General features: G+C 30.9%; 1 protein-coding gene across 2 annotated transcripts in view; it reads right to left on the bottom strand.

Annotated features, from left to right (window-relative positions):
• The window catches only part of LOC118194615 (membrane-associated guanylate kinase, WW and PDZ domain-containing protein 1-like), a 141,912-nt gene that overhangs the window by 82,059 nt on the left and 41,512 nt on the right, over positions 1-18,341 (bottom strand). For both annotated transcript variants that reach the window (XM_085813022.1, XM_085813023.1), the window contains exons 10-12: positions 13,215-13,427; positions 6,753-7,276; positions 5,431-5,634 (exon numbers count right to left, since the gene is read on the bottom strand). In XM_085813022.1, the coding sequence (XP_085669148.1) occupies positions 5,431-5,634; positions 6,753-7,276; positions 13,215-13,427 (941 nt within the window). The remainder of the gene's footprint in view (positions 1-5,430; positions 5,635-6,752; positions 7,277-13,214; positions 13,428-18,341) is intronic.

Here is an 18,341-nt window from a genome sequence, read left to right as displayed (position 1 = left end):
TCATACATTTACAAAACTACTATCAAAGCAGTATGTTCTCTTCTGACATTAATAACTTCTTTCTCACATTTCGAGACCGAATTTACAACTTATGCACTCATCTGTTTCGCCTGATTCTTACAAAAACAAACTTTGATGATAAGGGAAATTAAGTTATTTACTTAAGTATTGTCCTTTTAAGTTCTTTTCTTTTCTCAAATGACCAAATATTTTAGGTTTGGCTGACATCAGGTACATTTCCAGACCATTCATGAAGATAATAAGTTTTTGCAGTTAAGTTCTTCAAAAAAGTTCTTGCAGCTTTTTTGAATTTGCAGGCATGGAACAAGATCCTCTTGAAAATCCTATTTCAATCAAATTACAATTTTGTCAGGACTCGAACAACTTCCTCTGTAATCTCAACAAACAAGTGATGTGCAGAAGGAGTCTTATAACGACTTTTAAAAAAATACTTCAGATACTATTTTTAGTATTTTAAAGTTAGGCAATATACTTTGATGAAAGGCTTTTACTACACATCTTTCTCATACATTACAAATGCATAACTGCCAACACTGAAATATGAAAATATGGGATTATCTCATATAAAATCAATTTCCAAAAGGCTTTTCTGCTATGCAGAGCTGCAATTTCAAAAAAATTCAAAATTAACTTAATCTTTTTGGGATAAGACGAGGCATGCTTTCGTGGACAACATTATAATGGAAACTGCTTTGTATTTATGTTATACCGGGGAAATTACAAAAACACTTATGTAGTTGGCCCCTGCACAGGGATTCGAATTCAGGTTGAAATATAAATGTTCAATCTTTCACTTGACCACTTATGCGCAGTAATAGTTTGTAACACATCTTATGCTTCAAACAAATATAAATTTTGTTAAAGGTGTATGGAAAACTACTACCATATTATGTAGGTGCCCCACAATAATTTATATAATGCTACTTTCCAGACAGTTAAGCAGTTCAATGAATTATGAAGCAATATAAACTTTTGATACTGTGGTGTGAAATAAATTTTTATGCTATAGAAAATATGCTTATGCTATAATTGCTTACTTAGCTCAGTACCTTTCGCGTTAATAATAGCTTCATAATGATATGTATCTCTAGTGTGAGCTTCAGCAGTTTTAATAGTTTTGATTCATTTATTAGGTCACTCGGCCCTGAACCCTCGTACGTGTAGGTTGCTCGTCATGAGCGCTCTGACTATTACGAAAGACACTGTGACGTGGATTGATGATAATACCTCGCTGGAGACCCCTCCAGTGAAGGAAAGCTGCATTGGGCTAGCACCCCAGGAAATATTGGATATTACTGACATGGATTTTACGAGGAATAGACTTAAGGAGTTGGAAACAAAAATTATTAATATGAAAACGGCAATTATGGTTTGCCAGCAGTTGAGACCAGTCACCAATCCGGATACTACTACGGAACCATTACTAAAGAATCTTCAAAACCGCAATCTAAATGCAGCAGAACGAAAGGCCAGATGCCAGCATTTATTAAGTCAAACACAACTATTAAATTAACATTCCTCTAAAGTTGTTACCTTAATGGGTAGATGTGCAGTTTTAATAACCTAACCAAGGAATACCTAAATATTGCATGTATTTTTGTGGCAACACCATTCTTCATACTTTCAATGTTATTAAGACATAAAATAATATAAAAACTGATAATAAAGGGAATACAATAAAAACTCTCATAATAGTAGGAAAATAAATCAAGTGATCCCGATTACAAATTGTGAGCAAATAATTATTTAATCATTTCATAGCAAAGCTTCCTAACATTCACAAGATATAATTTTCTGTTAATTAAATTTCAATAAATAATTTTGTTTAAGAAACTAATTTTATAAGAATTAACTTTTGAGATATATGGATAATCAGATGATATTTATTGCAATAAAAAACATTTAGGTTAAATCATTAAGTGTAATCATTTCATTCAGTGTAATCATTAAGATAATTACATGTAATTCTTGAAAATAATGTGTTTTTAATAACAAATATTAATTTAGCTTAACCGTTTGACTGCTAAGCAATTCTTGCAAGAACACATGAAAACTGCGGGACATATTTTGACTTGATTTTGTCTATTGAATTATATTTTATTATAATTACATTTTGACCTGATGACGGAGCAACAAAGACACACTGAAACTCATGTCAAACGGTTAAGTAAGCAGTTTAAACTATGCATCTGTAGGGTGAAAAAGAAATGAAAATACTGGTTTGAATAAGTCACTGAAGATCCAGATCTGTCGTCCTCAATATGTAGTCTGGAAGTTAGTATCTGCTAACTACAGTACTGTCCAATGCAGTGGTAAACAATAACTAAGTTAATAAAGTAAAAAATGCAAATGATGAAATTTCAAGATAAGTTTTAGATTTATAGATTATGGCAAAGTGTACGAAGGCTATTTGATGTAACAGAATGAACAAATATAAATATAAATATTCTAAGTGAAACTGGATCATGAAATTTCAAGGTAGGGCAAGATAATCAAAGAGAAATTTTATTAAAGCAAATTAACGTCAGAGACAAAGCAAATTAACATCAGAACGAAATAAAAATGTTGGATCTTATTTAATAATAAGTAATATCCAGGGACATTTCAAGAGATAACTCATGAATTAATTGCATTGTAAAAGCAGTTTAGCATATAAAATAAAAAATACAGTACAAAGTTCGAAACCCGGACTTCCATTATCTGGAATGATTGAAAATCCGGACCTCGATACCACCACCGTTTTTTCTCGTAGGCTTAATGCATGCGCATTTGATTTTCCCTCTCCACACATAATAAAACATCTGGAGAGTCCTGATTCTTAATTTCACTTCGACACTAAATAAAATACCTTGTTACTGAAGAAACAATCATTTTAGCATAAATATGTACAATCAGTAATTTGGCTCCATTGCTGAGTATCTGCTTGGCACACATCTCAAACCGAAACATTCCACATACATACATCGTTGATCCGACACCAACCCGGCAAATCATTATTTATTATACTTTCCTTTCATCACTGCATGTTTATCAAAACATGACAACTTGACAAATGATTCATGTAGCAATGCCTAAAAATTTTTTTTTAATGTTAGTAATTGAATAACAAAGGAGTATGGTAACCTTTTATGTTGACATTATGCTTAGCGATGATTACAGATTTAAGTTAAATGTGCTAAAAAAATTTTCACAAGGAAAAATTTACCAAACATTTCTTTCTATATGCCAAAAATAGATTCTGTTGACCCACAGACCCAAAGATTACATTTAGGAATATTTGAATTAAGAATAACTGGTTTGTTATTCACATAAACCCAGAACCAGCACCAGGGCTCATATAGTCCCACCGAGTCGCAGAATTTATGACAAACAGAGACTGCATCAGGCAGCAAGATATCTAGTGCCTGCCCTCAATAAGGCTTAAGTATATGTGGGAATTTATTTATTCAGAACTCTGATAAGCTTTAAAAAGCATGTGCAAGAAATAGACATAAGTATAATAAATAACTAAACTAATACAGTTCAGGTTTAATTGTCTCAGTGCACGATAGAAGCAGGATAAAATTTAACGGAACAACTTGTTGTTAGTCACCAAGCTCATGATGCATAGCCAAATATGTATAGTGAAGAATAGCTAAATTTGATGATGATAGCTACTAATTTTAAAGATTTTTGGATATCGCAAAACAAGGGTGAAATTTTCCAATTAACGGATTTTGTAAAGAAATGTGAAGAAGTGGTAGTAAATGAAGATGATATAAAAGAAGTTTTTCATTGTGATGACTATGCTTATCAATCATAAATCAATTAATTAATGGTGAAATCTGTAGTATGGTTATAAATCCAGAAAATACTACTACCAATAGTGAAGAAAGTGACAGAGAAGTTACTGAAAACAGAAGTTGTTACTGAAAACAGTCAATTGACAAGTTAGTCGGTATTCTCGACACAGCAGTTACAGGACTTGAACAGTGAAACTTTGTAACTGAACAAGAAATTATGTCTGCCAACAGAATTAAAGAGAAAGTATTAGCAACTTAAACAACTTACATTGAAATTAATGATCAATACAATAAACAAATAAATATTAGGCTTTTTTTGTGATACCCTTTAGGTCATAAATACTTCATTATTTCATGAATCATGATTTTATATTTTTAATTGTATAATTTCTATATACCATTTTACTAGATTTAAAATGATGATCTAATATACGGAAAAAATCCCAAATCCGGAATCACCAAAGTCCAGAAGAGTCCGGATTTCGGATACAAATACTATTCGTATCTATTAGGTTACCGTTCCAGTCGCTCAACTTATTTGCTTTTAATAGCTTGTTTGCTATTATTTTATTTTATTTTATTCAGCCTTTTTCATATTACAGCACAAAATACAAAGAATGCAGATGTCCACTTATTAGCCTGAACTATAAAGTATCAATAATCAAGAAAAATGTCAAGACTTAAGTGAAAGGTGCCAAAAGGTGAAATCCACTTGCCCACTGAAACCAAAAGCTGCCCAGAACATAACAGATCCGTCTCCACTGTTCCTACTGAAATAGCTCCGAGCCACTTTTTATAATTCATGACAGTAACATAAATACCGGTCAGGATGATCTAGAGCCCATTTTTTTCATCACTGAAAATTCCAGAGATCCACTTGTCATCATATGGTTACAGGCCCACGGCAATCTCATTTGTTTGTGAAGCCACTGTGATAATGATCGAGCCATTTTTGTGTGAATCATATAACCAGATTCTTTGATTCACCTATGTATAGTATTTTTGGATATCTGGCTTTTTCTGTGTCAAAGCCATTCTTTGTATCTGCCTATCGCTGCAACTATCCATTACTTGGAATCTTCCTGAACTTGGTTTTGGCTGATGTGGCGTATTACAAGATATTACATGATAAATTATGCTTACAAATTCCAAAATTTTTTTTATGGACCTACTCTGCAATTTAAAGTTCAGGATCCTATTAATTTCAGCATCAGATATAGTGGCCTGCCAATATACTTCACTCCTGTACTATATCTGGTGCAGTAGACCCCCATGCAGAAAACTGAATTGTATTATATATGATAACCTGGCAGCAAAGTTATTACAAAAATTAGAAAGTCAAAATGACATACAAGAAAAATGCAACTATGAAACAGCATAAACTGGAAGGAAAGTTCAGAATTAAACAGCACTGCCATTTAAGAAACAAAAAATATTTTTTTAATAATTTTTGTACAGTTTAATTTACTTGATGTTGTACTTTAGTTTACATAATTCGAATGATTATCTATAAAAATTTATTTATTACAATTTTTCTTTCATTTGATTTTAAATCCCAACAAATTTTAAATTCTTAAATTATTCATAAATCAATGATAAGTTACAATACAACACTTCAATAACCAACCTTTGATCTTCCTTTGGTTCTCAAAGGAGAAACAAATCCACCTCGTTGAACAATTATTTCAGCAGCCTCATTACAAGGGCAATCCTTTAAAATTTGGACAACTTCAGCATGTGCTAGTGTTCTCACATCACGACCATTAATAGCACATAAAAGATCATTCTCTTGCAAATGTTTACATCTTGGCCTATCAAGTATTTTCTTTACCTGAAATGTATAGATTTTAGATCAGTATGTAAAGAAATTAACACAAATCTAACTTCTTATAAAATATGCTTATCGTATTCTGATTTCTATTCTATAATATTAAAGATTTTATTTCCAAGAGGTTATTATTAATTTTAAAAAAGTTTCAGCCAATATACAAAGAATTAAGCTGTACCATTCAAAATTAATTTAACTACGAATGTGAAATTAATTATAACTAAGGTTCAGTTAGATTGAACAGGATGTAGTACTTTATAAATTTATTTATCCAAATCTGACAGTTTTACAAGTCTGTCAAATTTAATAAATCGAATTATTTCATAAAGACCTTCCTATCCACAGCAGATCAAATTTAATATACCATTCTATCATTAGTTTTAAAATAAAACAAAAAATATTATTTATAAATACCTTTCGGAAATACCTAATAATTAATCACTGCATTCTTTGTTTCAAGAATTTATATTTACTACTTACTGATTTTTCAAGTTTTCTATATAATGATATGTTCACTCTACTATAATTTATATATAAACCAATTACCTCTTTTAAGACTATTTTAAGAATGTTCAAATTGTTACTATCAGCATTAACATTTTTCTGACCAAATATTAAATCATTATCATAACTTAGATTAAATTTTTAGACAACAATATACAAGTTAGGATTTTTGCAAGAAAGGCTATGAATGTTATCCTAGTACTGCTAAAAGATGCCTTTTATATAATCACTCTCTATACCAACAATACAGAAGTACATTATGACATTTGTAACAAATTATTACATTGGAAAGAAGCAACAAAAATTTTAAATCCAGCTGCAATAAAAAAAATTAGCAAAATAATGTAATATCTTACAAATACATAATCTACTTATGTTTTCATTATTCAGTATTATGCAAGGATTTAAAGCATGAAACTACATTAAGCATCTTTTTTTTTTTTTTTTTTTTTTAAATAATTTTTCCTTCTTTAGTTCTGTAAACTAAGTTTAAATTTTTGCTGGTAAGCTTTTAATTAACACTTTTAAAATATATCAGTAACAAATTGTGACAAAATAACACAGTTCACAGCACTCAAAATAATGTTTTGAATGGAGTGTAAAAATGTAATACATACTTTCTGACCATAAGAACTATCTGCAATGGTAAAACCAAAGCCAGCTGCCCCTTTGATAATCTCAACAGTCAAGAATTCAGGTACTAAAGAAGCCCGATGAGCATTCACAGGTGAAAGATTTGGCATATCCTCAATAAATGGATTTAAAAAACCAGCACTGTTGTGATGTGAAGGATAACAGTTATCAGGATATTTAGAGCTTAAATCTGGCATTGATTTGACAGCACGAGTCATAGAATCAGTAGATTTGGCACAATTATCAGTCAATCTACTTGGCATATTAAAATTATCTGATCGAAAAGAATATACATTATGGCCATTTGATAATTTAGTATTTGCTACAGAAACAGCAACCGTTGTCACAATTTCTGTATTTGGATCACTGGGATCAAATGGCAATGGATAACCACGGCATACATCAAGCTCTACGACTTCTCCCGCAGGAATTGTTTGAAATAAGGCAATAATATTCTGATGAGTATATCCAAGAACACATTCCCCATTAACACGAACAAGAACATCACCTATCAAGAAAATAAAGTGAATTAAGTACATGAAATTTCCTATATCATTAATAAAAATTTACATCTTCTTTCACCATCACCTATTCTTCAGGTTTTCAGATATATTTTCAGTTAGATAAAATAAGGACAGTTTCTTTTGTGTGCTCATTTTTATATTCACATTCCAGCGACTGATCTCTGTAACAAGTTTTCATTAATATTAATTAAAAAAAAAAAAAAAAAAAGATTAGTTCCTTCTTCACTGTAGAAAAGAAAAAAAAAAAAAAAAAGAAAAAGAAAAAAAAGAAAAAAAAAAGAAGAAGAAAAAGAAAAAAGAAAAAGAAAAGGGGGAAAAAAAAAAAAAGAAAAAAACAGCAATCTAAATACTCAGTTGTAAAATTACACAACATAACTTTAGATCAGGGATTTCTCAAACTATGTATACAAACATGATACGTAAACTGCTAATTATACATTACATTATTTTTGATTTTACCATTTTTAGATAAAACATTAAAATGTTCAAAATGAATGTACAGTGCCCCTTTTGGTACACTCCGCACGAAAAATGGGGAGGCAATTCTATATCTCTCGTTATCATGGGCCGATTAACGAAATTCAAAATTACATTTTTCATGTCTCGAAAGCATGACTTAGGATATATATTAGATTTATATATGGCATTGTTATAGCATAGCTATTTTTGACAAAAAAAATCAGACTTTTTCTGAAATAACATACCAATTTTTTCCCATATTTCGATTCTGTGATTCAAATTATGACTAAATATTAAATTTTGTAAAATTTGGTGCAAAATATATGGAGAAATTCAAAATTTTATCCTGGCGCTTCCCCCCCCCCCAATTTTTGCTAAGAATAATTTACTTGGAGAACTTCTTACTTTAGAACAAATTATTGTCCTTTTCTTTTTACTTTCTTGTACGAAGTAAAAAGAAAGTATTGTAATCGCGAAAAGTTTTCAACGAAAATATCCATTTTGACCGCTATTGAATGCAATTTAACGATGTTTTTGCATGATATCTGCACGTAAGGACAGAATAAAATACTCTTTTCCTTCGAAAAAATTATAAAACTGCTTTAAAATTAATTCTGAAGAGAATTTTTCGTGGTGTCTGTACGTACGTATCTCGCATAACTCAAAAACGAGTAGCCTCAGAATGTTGAAATTTTGTATATAGGACTGCTATAACATGTAGATGTGCACCTCATATTTTGGTTGCAATCGGCCGCATCAAACGTATATAAATATATTTATATATATATCCACTCTGTTACCCGGCTCAGTGATCTCACTATCTTTACTCTTATATGTTTGTAAATTGTACCTTTTTTGCTTTAAAAATGATTAAATTATGTTGTTTTTATCTTCCGGTTAAGGATTTTATGCCTTTAGTAAATCTGTGTGCAATATTTTTAGAATTATCAGCAATTTTAGAGTTGTTTAATTGCTGCTAAGCCTGTTTTTAATGGCGGCCATTGATATTTACATTTGAAACAGGAGACTAGTGGATTTGTTGCCAATCTAGAGAAACTTAGCTTCGCAACAACAAAGATAATGCATTCATTTATTATTGCCAATTAAATCATGCTTAATTCTTTCTGGAATTTTATCGAGGAAATAAGTGTTTGAGATTTACTTCGTAATTTTTAATATAGATATTTTGAGTTTTTATGTATTTTTGCCTTCTCACGAAGTGAGAACTGAATTAATTAAATGAGAAATACTCAATTGTCTGTGAAAAACTGTTTCTTTTTTGTTTTGTTTGCTTAATTTCTTTTATACATCATTCTAACTTTATTATAGTATTTGAATAGAACATGTGGCAACGATTAGATAATTCTATTCTTTAAATGATATAAATTTTGTGCATTATGAGTTATAATATGAACAAAATATATACGTTAACTGTTATATAATTATTGGATTATATAACAGTTAACTTAGTTTCCTTTATATAATTATTATATAAGTTAACTGTTATATAATTATTAATACTGTTAAGTGAATCTAGCGCCAGAGTGTCACTATGGTAAACAAATACTAGAGTGAATTTTAAAGAATGCATTTATTCTATTGTGGTTTATGCGCTGTCGGCAAAGTAGATTTAATTCAATCCAATAAGTTTAAATGAAATGCAAGAAAAAATGCGTATAATTCAATATTCCAATTTAATATTCCAATACAAGGAAGTCATGTGGTGTACACATCAAATTTTTTTCATTGTAGATGAGCAGAAACAAAATCCTCGTTTGTACTTTCAAATAATTTAAACATATTTTAAAGTTTGTAAACCACATTTGCCACTATTATCACTCAAAAAGAAAAAGAAAAAAAAAAAAAGAAAAAAAGAAAAAGAAAAAAAATGCTAAATTACAAAATGCTCCAATGTGTAAATTCATGTATATCTTAGAAATTTTTGAATAAAAAAACTAATTGTCTGCAGGTGTCCCTAGAAATACATATATTTTAAGAAGATGTTAAAATTTTTATAGTTTATAACACAAAAAGTTTTTCGAAAAATTTAAAAAATATTTCACAATACAAATTTTAAAAATAAATCGTAAAAAATGTGTAAATCATATATTTGGATTAACCTAAATTTCGAATTCTGGAAGAAGGAATCAAGTAAATTTAATAAAAAAAGATATATTAATAAATATATATTAAATTTAATTAACATTGAGGAGCTGAAATTTTGAGAGTTGATTTTTAAAAAATTACTCATGCAATTTTTACAAAACTTGGCAGTTTGGCATAATTTGAATCGTAGAATCAAAATATGGGAAAAAATTGGCGTGTCATTTCAGAAAAATTCCGATTTTGTGTCAAAATACCTATATTAGAACGCTATATATAAATCTAATACATATTCTAAGTTGCACTTTCAAGACACAAAAAACGCAAGTTGAATTTTGTCAATTGGACCAGTAGCACAGGAGATATAGAACTGTCATCTCCCCCCCCCTTTTTTTTTTTTGCACAAATATTTTAAAGTGTGAGAATCTCTGCTTTAGATAATTATCCATACCCGACTTTTATACATTATTAAAAGAAACCAATTAAATGACAAATTTAACAATCTACAACATCAATTTCAGTAAAATAAACAGTAGCTGGATAATAGCCAGCCCCTATTGATACACTGCTCTTTAATTCCTTTTGACGATGATATACATTTTCAATGAATATTAATACCAGGATTTTTGACATCCATCAAGCATTTTCTGATTTTTTGGCAAATGTCTTGTCTCCACATAAAATCTGCTAAATACAAAGGCAATTTACTTTCCTCAGACCAGTTCCCAGTTCTTATAATAACATTTTGCTGACAGTTGTTAATACAATAGAAGATCAGAAATCTGCAATGCTCGAGAGCAGAGGCTGTGTGGATTTTAGGACAAAAAAGATAAATCATTATATTTGGACTAAAAGTGCAAAATAAATAAGGGCATATACAAACCTTAAGGACATAAAATTAAGACATATGAAAGTAAGGGACATAATTAAAGAATAAAATATTTAATTAATTAATAATATTTAATTAATAATATTGTCTACATGTTTTAAACATTTATTTTTCTGAAAGAGGTTTGTTTTAAAACTGTAGACTGCTTTAGAGAAGCCCCCCTTTTCGGGGGGAGGGGAAGAGTTATAGAGTCATAAATAATCTCTTGTTCTGTGCTCTAAAATTTTTAGGTATTTTCACCATGTTCCAAACTTTCATTAAAAGATATTTTCTCACTTCTATCAAATTTATTATCCATACCAGAATCGGAATCATTTTCTTGCTGTGTCAAGTTCAAAATAGAGCCAATGATTTCATCATCAGTCATCTGATGGCTCAGCAATGGTTAATATGGACACATCATCCGTTCAAGTATATCTTCTTGCAAAGCCTCCTCATTTGATCTTTCTTTCGAATAAGAAATAATTTTCTTGCTTAAACTTTTGTTGCCAACTCTAAAACCAGAAAATTCATTATCTTGTTCTCAATTTCAATAAACAGAGAAGATGGCCACACATTACAACAGCCATTTCCTAATGTTGTTTGGAAAACCTAATTCCATGATTCTGCTTACAAATAGATGCAGTCTTTGACGATTAAATTTTTTCTATAATTACAAAGTAAAACAGAATGGTATTTTAAAAGAATTTTTAGAAATTCCAATTTGTTGTATCATTTAATACCGTGTATTACAGCCTAGTCGATTAGTTGGATAAATGATGTAGCATGGGAAGTGCAAAAAAAGGGGGGCAGGACATTATCACATGTTAAAATGACTGCATCTGGTTATGCAGAGTAAAATGTAAAACAGATCAGACACTGAAAACTTGACTGAACATTAAAAAATTGACTAAAACTTGACTGAATTGTGCAAAATTAGTGTGGCCTAAAATTTTTACAGAAAAAGTAGCTTTCACAAATGTAATGCACTCTTAATTATTAAGCACAGTAAACAGTATGATAAGAAAGAATGAGTGATCTTGTGATTGTGCACTCAAAATAACTTTAAAAGAGAGTAAAAATGCAAAAAATCAACAAACTGGTCGAAAGTCTTGAAGAAACAATGCCCTTAAAAATTTTAAATCGTGGTGCACCAAATACCTTCATGCTAAAGGGCTCAGAGATGATGCAAAACACACATACTAAGCTGAAGCGGGCTCAGCTATATGCAACTTAACATTAATTATTGATCCAGTTTGACTCAAAAGAGAAAATACTAAATCACTCTAGATCAATTAAATTACACTTACCATGCAAAATTGCAATTCTAAATAAGCTTAAAAACACAAAATAAAAGCATAAATATAAGAGCTCACAAACTTCTACGCAACACCCACCATTTCATACACTATAGTGAATCCACACTGACAGAAGCCGGGTTATGTTAGATATTCAGATACTAGTATGTTACCTGCTACCAGGAATCTTATTTGCTGCCACGTTAAATTTGGTAGTTAACTGGATTTTGAACATTTTGGTTAACAAGCTTTTGTTTTCCATTTTAATACAGCATTTCTCAACTGGCTGGTTAATTATTATGGCAGAAGCTATTCCAAAGTTTCTAAGATTATTCCTTCTATTTATGAAAGTTTTTCTGCCTTATCCAACTCTTGGGCAAATTTGACTTGGTGCTAGTGGTAAATAAATTATATGGTTGTAATAAATGTCATACGGTTTCCTTCAAACTAGCTTCCTACCCTTACTGTTACCACCTCTTAGCATAATTCTCTGTAACACATTTTTTATTCACATACAACTTCATTATATTAGAATTATGACATTCTCAAATTTCCAGTTACATTTTATGATTTAGAAAAGCTAATACCTCATTTCATTGTTCGGTTAATCTTACAATCAATGAATAAAATAAATGCAAAGCATGTCAAAAGATAAAACTTGCAAAAGTCAATAGAACAATTTATGCCATGTTTAAAACTCTCTAAGTTTATAGACATGATTATAAGAGAAAAGCAAACACTCATTGGCAACTCATCACTACCCCATATTTCAACCACATTTTCTTACAGCAAATACACAAAACTATTAAAACTATATTGCAACACAAAGAATATTCTAAAAAAAGTTTGAAAAACCTGAAAAAATGACATAGCACTAGTGATTTCTGGCTTAGCAATATCTATAATGCTATAAAAATAAATATTGTATTTACTCACGTAATAGTCGCCCTCGCGTTATAATTGCACCCCCGTTTTGAAGCAGAAAAAAATGTCAAAATTGTACAATATTGTGCAGTAAATTTCCTCGCATAATAGTTGCATCTAAACTTTCACAATCAAAAATTGGCAACCAACAAAAGACAACTATTACATGAGTAAATATGGTAATTTAAATAAATTTATGTTATCCAATTAACAATGAAATAATAGCTCATTAAATTTTCAAAATAATTTTAGAAGTCTGAATAATTCTACCTGTAACTAATTTTCCATTACACCATGCAGGACCATTTGGTACAACATCTTTGATTTGCAAGAATTCTTCACCTGAAGAACCATCTCCACCGCCAACTATTGTAAATCCCAAGCCTCTGGAACTTTTAATTAAAGAAGTACGGACAAAAACACCTCGTAATTCATCAGGATTTCGAGTAAACAATATGTTTGACTTGGAAATATCACTGCGAGCTGTAATATTAAAAATAAACCCATAAGCTTATTTTTTTTATTTTTAAAAAAATCATAATGAAGAATGATATCAAAAATTTAAATTGATACTTTTTATAGTGAAGAGTATTAATAATTCGTAGCACGTGCAAACAAACAAACAAAAACAAAAAAAACAAAAAAAAAAAAAAAAAGGAATGCGACAATCCACGCTTCGCCCGAGCTGAGTATTCCCTTGCTGCTGAAGCGAACGCGAAAAAAAATAATCTGGTGCCCACAAAGAAAAGAGTGGGAGAAACAAGTTCAGCGGATTGGATTGGCTGGTTAAGTGGCGAGTTGGGAGAAACCGCAGGTTACTGGATTCAAAGTAGTCGGTAGTTGGCAGTAAAACACGATGCAATTGGCGAAAATCGCTGAATTGGCGAAAAATTCTAAAATTTTGCCAAAAATCACTAAAAACACTTGAAAAATGAAAAAAAAATTGTAAAAAATGGATTACGATCGTAAAATCCTAAAGACAAACGCATTTTCGTAAAAATTACAAAAAATTCGTAAACGTTGGCAGGTATGACAAGTTATATGGAATCAAAATTAAAACATATGCAGCAGTTAAATAACACTCAACAAAATATCTTACTTTTACTCTTTCGCTATTTGTATTCCAGCATTATACACAGATTTGTTTTCCTTCAGGGTCAGGTATGTGCAAGTTCACTTAGTTATATCAATTAAATTACATAAGAACATATGCATCAGTTAAATAACATTGAAGGAAATATGTCGCTCACTCATCCGATGTTTGCATCATAGTGTGGTCGAGAAATTGTTCTTTCCTCTGAAGCATGTATCAGTTTACTTAGTTCTCAATGCTTAACCCAGACATTGCTTCAATACATAGAATTACTTTTGGTATGTAAAGAAAGTAACCAAAACATGTGAATTAAGTTGGATAAGCGAATTTATCAATTAATCATTCAGGTAGTCAATATTGGTAAACATGACACTGAGATTAAATATCTCACTTTGATATAAATCTCATTCATAAAACAAAAATTATGATAAAAATTCATTTTAAATGAAAATAGAAGTAAAATGAAAAATAAATGTATACATCACAGTTATGTATGAAAACTACATAAATTCATTTAAAAAATAGTCAGTTATTTTATCTGGTTGTAAAAAAAGTTTTCCACCAAAAAATGTTCTTCATAAAAAGTTAGAAAAAACAACAACATGAAGGCAGTATGTATACCACAGGTACAAATCACCATCCAAATCTATGATGTTCTGTCAGCATTTTGGTATTTTTTCAAAATCATCGACGCATAAACTTGGTGGTTACGAGTCCAAAAGCAGATCAACTACATTTCGAACATCCTGCGCAGAATGGAAGATAGCACCAGCAAGATGTGGCTGCAGGTTTGATTAAGTAATCTCATGCAGTACCCAACAATTGAACTTGAGCGTCAAATCTATGCGATGCTTAGCGGAACTAATGGACATGGCACTAATGTCTAACTCTTCAGCTTTAGCTCTCTCGAGAGCATACGCAAGTCCTTGAGTGGTTGCATACTGATATTCAACAAGTTCTTGTAGGTGGGCATCATCAACATCAGTACTGGCTAGAGTGATCTGCTTCTTCAGTATCATAATCCTTGTTTTTGAACTTTAGGTACCAAACCTTCAATGTCATTTGATATAACATTAGTACATAAAGTTGCACACATGATTTGGTGAAATTTTGTAGCTGACTTTTTGCAAAAGAACTGGAAGAAAATTATAATTCTAATCTGGTAGTGTGATAGTTCCATTTCACACACCTTGTACTTAATGATAATGGTATTTTTTTATAAATTTCAAAGCACACCGTTCTAAAGCAAGTCTCTCTTTTTCAAATACATTTTGCAATACAGCGTTCTAAACCAAGTTTCTTTCTTTAAAATGCTAAAAATAGTTTCACAAAATATGATTAAAGAAGCCAATGTGAAATGTTTGAGAAGAGGATATTTGCAGTGGCAGGATACTTTTATTAAAACACGAAAGCTTGCTTTGATTGTTGGGAAAGACATTTCACGTCGTAAGAAGTCTCACATCTTTGTAATGCTCGGAAAATGTTTTCTGGTACTCTGCTTCTTGAATGTCATAGTGCTTATTTTTTAACTTTCAGTACTAAACCTTCAGTGTCATTTGATATAACATTAGTACGTAAAGTTGTACACATGATTTGGTGGCATTCTGAAGCTCACTTTTTGCAACATAACTGGAAGTACATGATTCTAATCTGGTGGTGTGACAGTTTCACTTCAATCGCCTTGTACTTAATTATTATTGCATTTTTTTATAAATTTCACAACACACTGTTCTAAAGCAAGTCTCTTTCTTTCAAATGCCAAAAAATTTTTAACAAATATGATTAAATATGCCATTGTGCACACGATATTCGCAGTGGCACAACATTTTCATTAAAAGCAGATAGCTTGTTTCAATTGTTAGGAAACACATTTTATGTCATAAGAAGTCTCAGATCTTTGTAATGCATGAAAAATATTTTCTGGTACTCTGCTCCTTGAATGTCATAGTCTTTGTTTTTGAATTTTCGGTACTACACCTTCACAGTTTCATATGACATTACATTAGTACCTAAAGTTTTACACGTGATTTGGTAACAATCTGTAACTGACATTTTGCAACACAACTGGAAGTAAATGATGATTCTAATCTGTAGTATTAAGATAGATGTAGTAGTTAAGTAGATGATTCTAATTTGGAGTAGTTAAGTAGATGATTCTAATCTGTAGTAGAAATAGTTTCATTTCAGACACCTTGTATTCGATGACATAACATATTTGTTTTATACATTTCACAATACAAACCTTCACAGTTTCCTACAACATAACATTAGTACCTAAAGTTGTATACATGATTTTGGTGACATTCTGTAGCTGACTTTTTGCAACACAACTGTAGTAGAAATAGTTTCATTTCAGACACCTTGTATTCGATGACATAACATATTTGTTTTACACATTTCACAAAACAAACCTTCACAGTTTCATATGACATAACATCAGTACCTAAAGTTGTATACATGATTTGGCGACATTCCGTAGCTGACTTTTTGCAACACAACTTAGTAGAAATAGTTTCATTTCAGACACCTTGTACTCTATGATAAATGATATTTCTCTTACACATTTCACAGCAGTGTTTTAAAGCAAATTTCTTTCAAACGCCAAAAATTGTTTGACAAAATATGATTAAATATGTCAATGTGACATGTTTGCGAAGAGGATATTTGCAGTGGCAGGATACTTTCATTAAAACACGAAAGCTTGTTTTTATTGTTGGGAAAGACATTTCATATCATAAGAAGTCTCACATTTTTGTAATGCCCGGAAAATGTGTTTTGGTACACTATTTTCTAGTACTCTGCTTCTTGAGTGTAACAGTCCTTGTTTTTGAATTTTTGGTACCAAACCTGCACAGTGTCATATGGTATAACATTAGTACCTAAAGCTGTACATATGATTTGGTGACATTCTGTAGCTTACTTTTTGCAACATATCTGGAAGTAAATGGTGGTTCTAATCTGGAAGTGTGATAGTACCATATCTGACACCTTGTACACAATGACATTTTAATACATTTTAATACTCTGTTCTAAAGCAAATATCTTTCTTTGCCCAAAATTGTTTGAGAAAATATGATTAAACATGCTAACGTGAACTTGTAGATCAAGTTTATGTGATGTATAGCCCGACTAATGAACATGACACTAACAACTAACTCTTATGCAAAGTCACGATTCATTGCATACTCATTTTCTTCCACAAGTTCTCGCAGGCGGGCCTCATCAATACCAATAGGTCGGCCAGAACACTCTGCTTCTTGAACGCCATAGTCCTTGTTTTTGAACTTTCAATACCAAACAGTGTCATATGATGCAACTTAAGTACCTAAAGTTGTATGCATGATTTGTTGACATTCTGTAGCTCACTTTTTGTAACATATCTGGAAGTAAATGATGATTCTAATCCGGTAGCGTAACAGTTCCATTTCAGACATCTTGTGCTTAATGTTAACGCCATTCTCTTATAAATTTCACAACACTGTGTTCTAAAACAAGTTTCTTTCTTCAAAATGCCAAAAATTGTTTCACAAAATATGATATGATTAAATATGCTAATGTGAAATGTTTGCGAAGAGGATATTTGCAGTGGCAGGATACTTTTATTAAAACACGAAAGCTTGTTTTGATTGTTGGGATCAATATTTCATGTCATAAGAAGCCTCACATCTTTGTAATGCATGGGAAATGTTTTCTGGTACACTATCTCAAACTCGAAACTGTGTAGTAAAGTATCATATGCATTTGACTTATCATCTAGCAATGATTTTTTTACACTCATTTTCATTAATGTTTTGTACTTCATCATCATCAATCGCTGTCCCGGCTGCTGTTGAAGAGTATCTTCACAGGTGTAATATGAGGAGGAGTTATAAAGATGATGCAATCCACTTCTGTGCCTTTTTCATATCAGCCTTATTTCTTTTCTTCTTTTTCATTTCTGTATTCAAATACCTCATGCGTATAAATGTTCGTGTCTTTTACGATTTATGTACATCAGGAAACTTTTGTGCAATTTTTTGACACATAGTTTGCATAATGTTATTACTTCTTGTAAGACCATCTTTCCCATGTTCACTTACAAACACTACTTCAAATTGACTTTTTTTTTTTTAACCACTCCTCTGATGGAACAAGGAAACCACCACGAGAAAGCATTTCTATCCAACCAACGTGTTCATCTGAAGGGAAGAATGGTCATATTTTCTTCTGTGGTAGGCTATGTAGCCCTGCAAGGTACCTAAAACCTTGTACAGAGCACTCAGCTGCAGGTTCACTTGCAAGGGTCAATGTAGAATCAGCAAAAC

This window comes from Stegodyphus dumicola, chromosome 3 (assembly GCF_044657685.1).
Source record: "Stegodyphus dumicola isolate Sdum_Otavi_A_Nest chromosome 3, ASM4465768v1".
NCBI classification, from domain to species: domain Eukaryota; kingdom Metazoa; phylum Arthropoda; class Arachnida; order Araneae; family Eresidae; genus Stegodyphus; species Stegodyphus dumicola.
The sequence above is the reverse complement of the archived record's forward strand: the minus strand, read 5'-3'. Positions and strand labels throughout refer to the sequence as shown.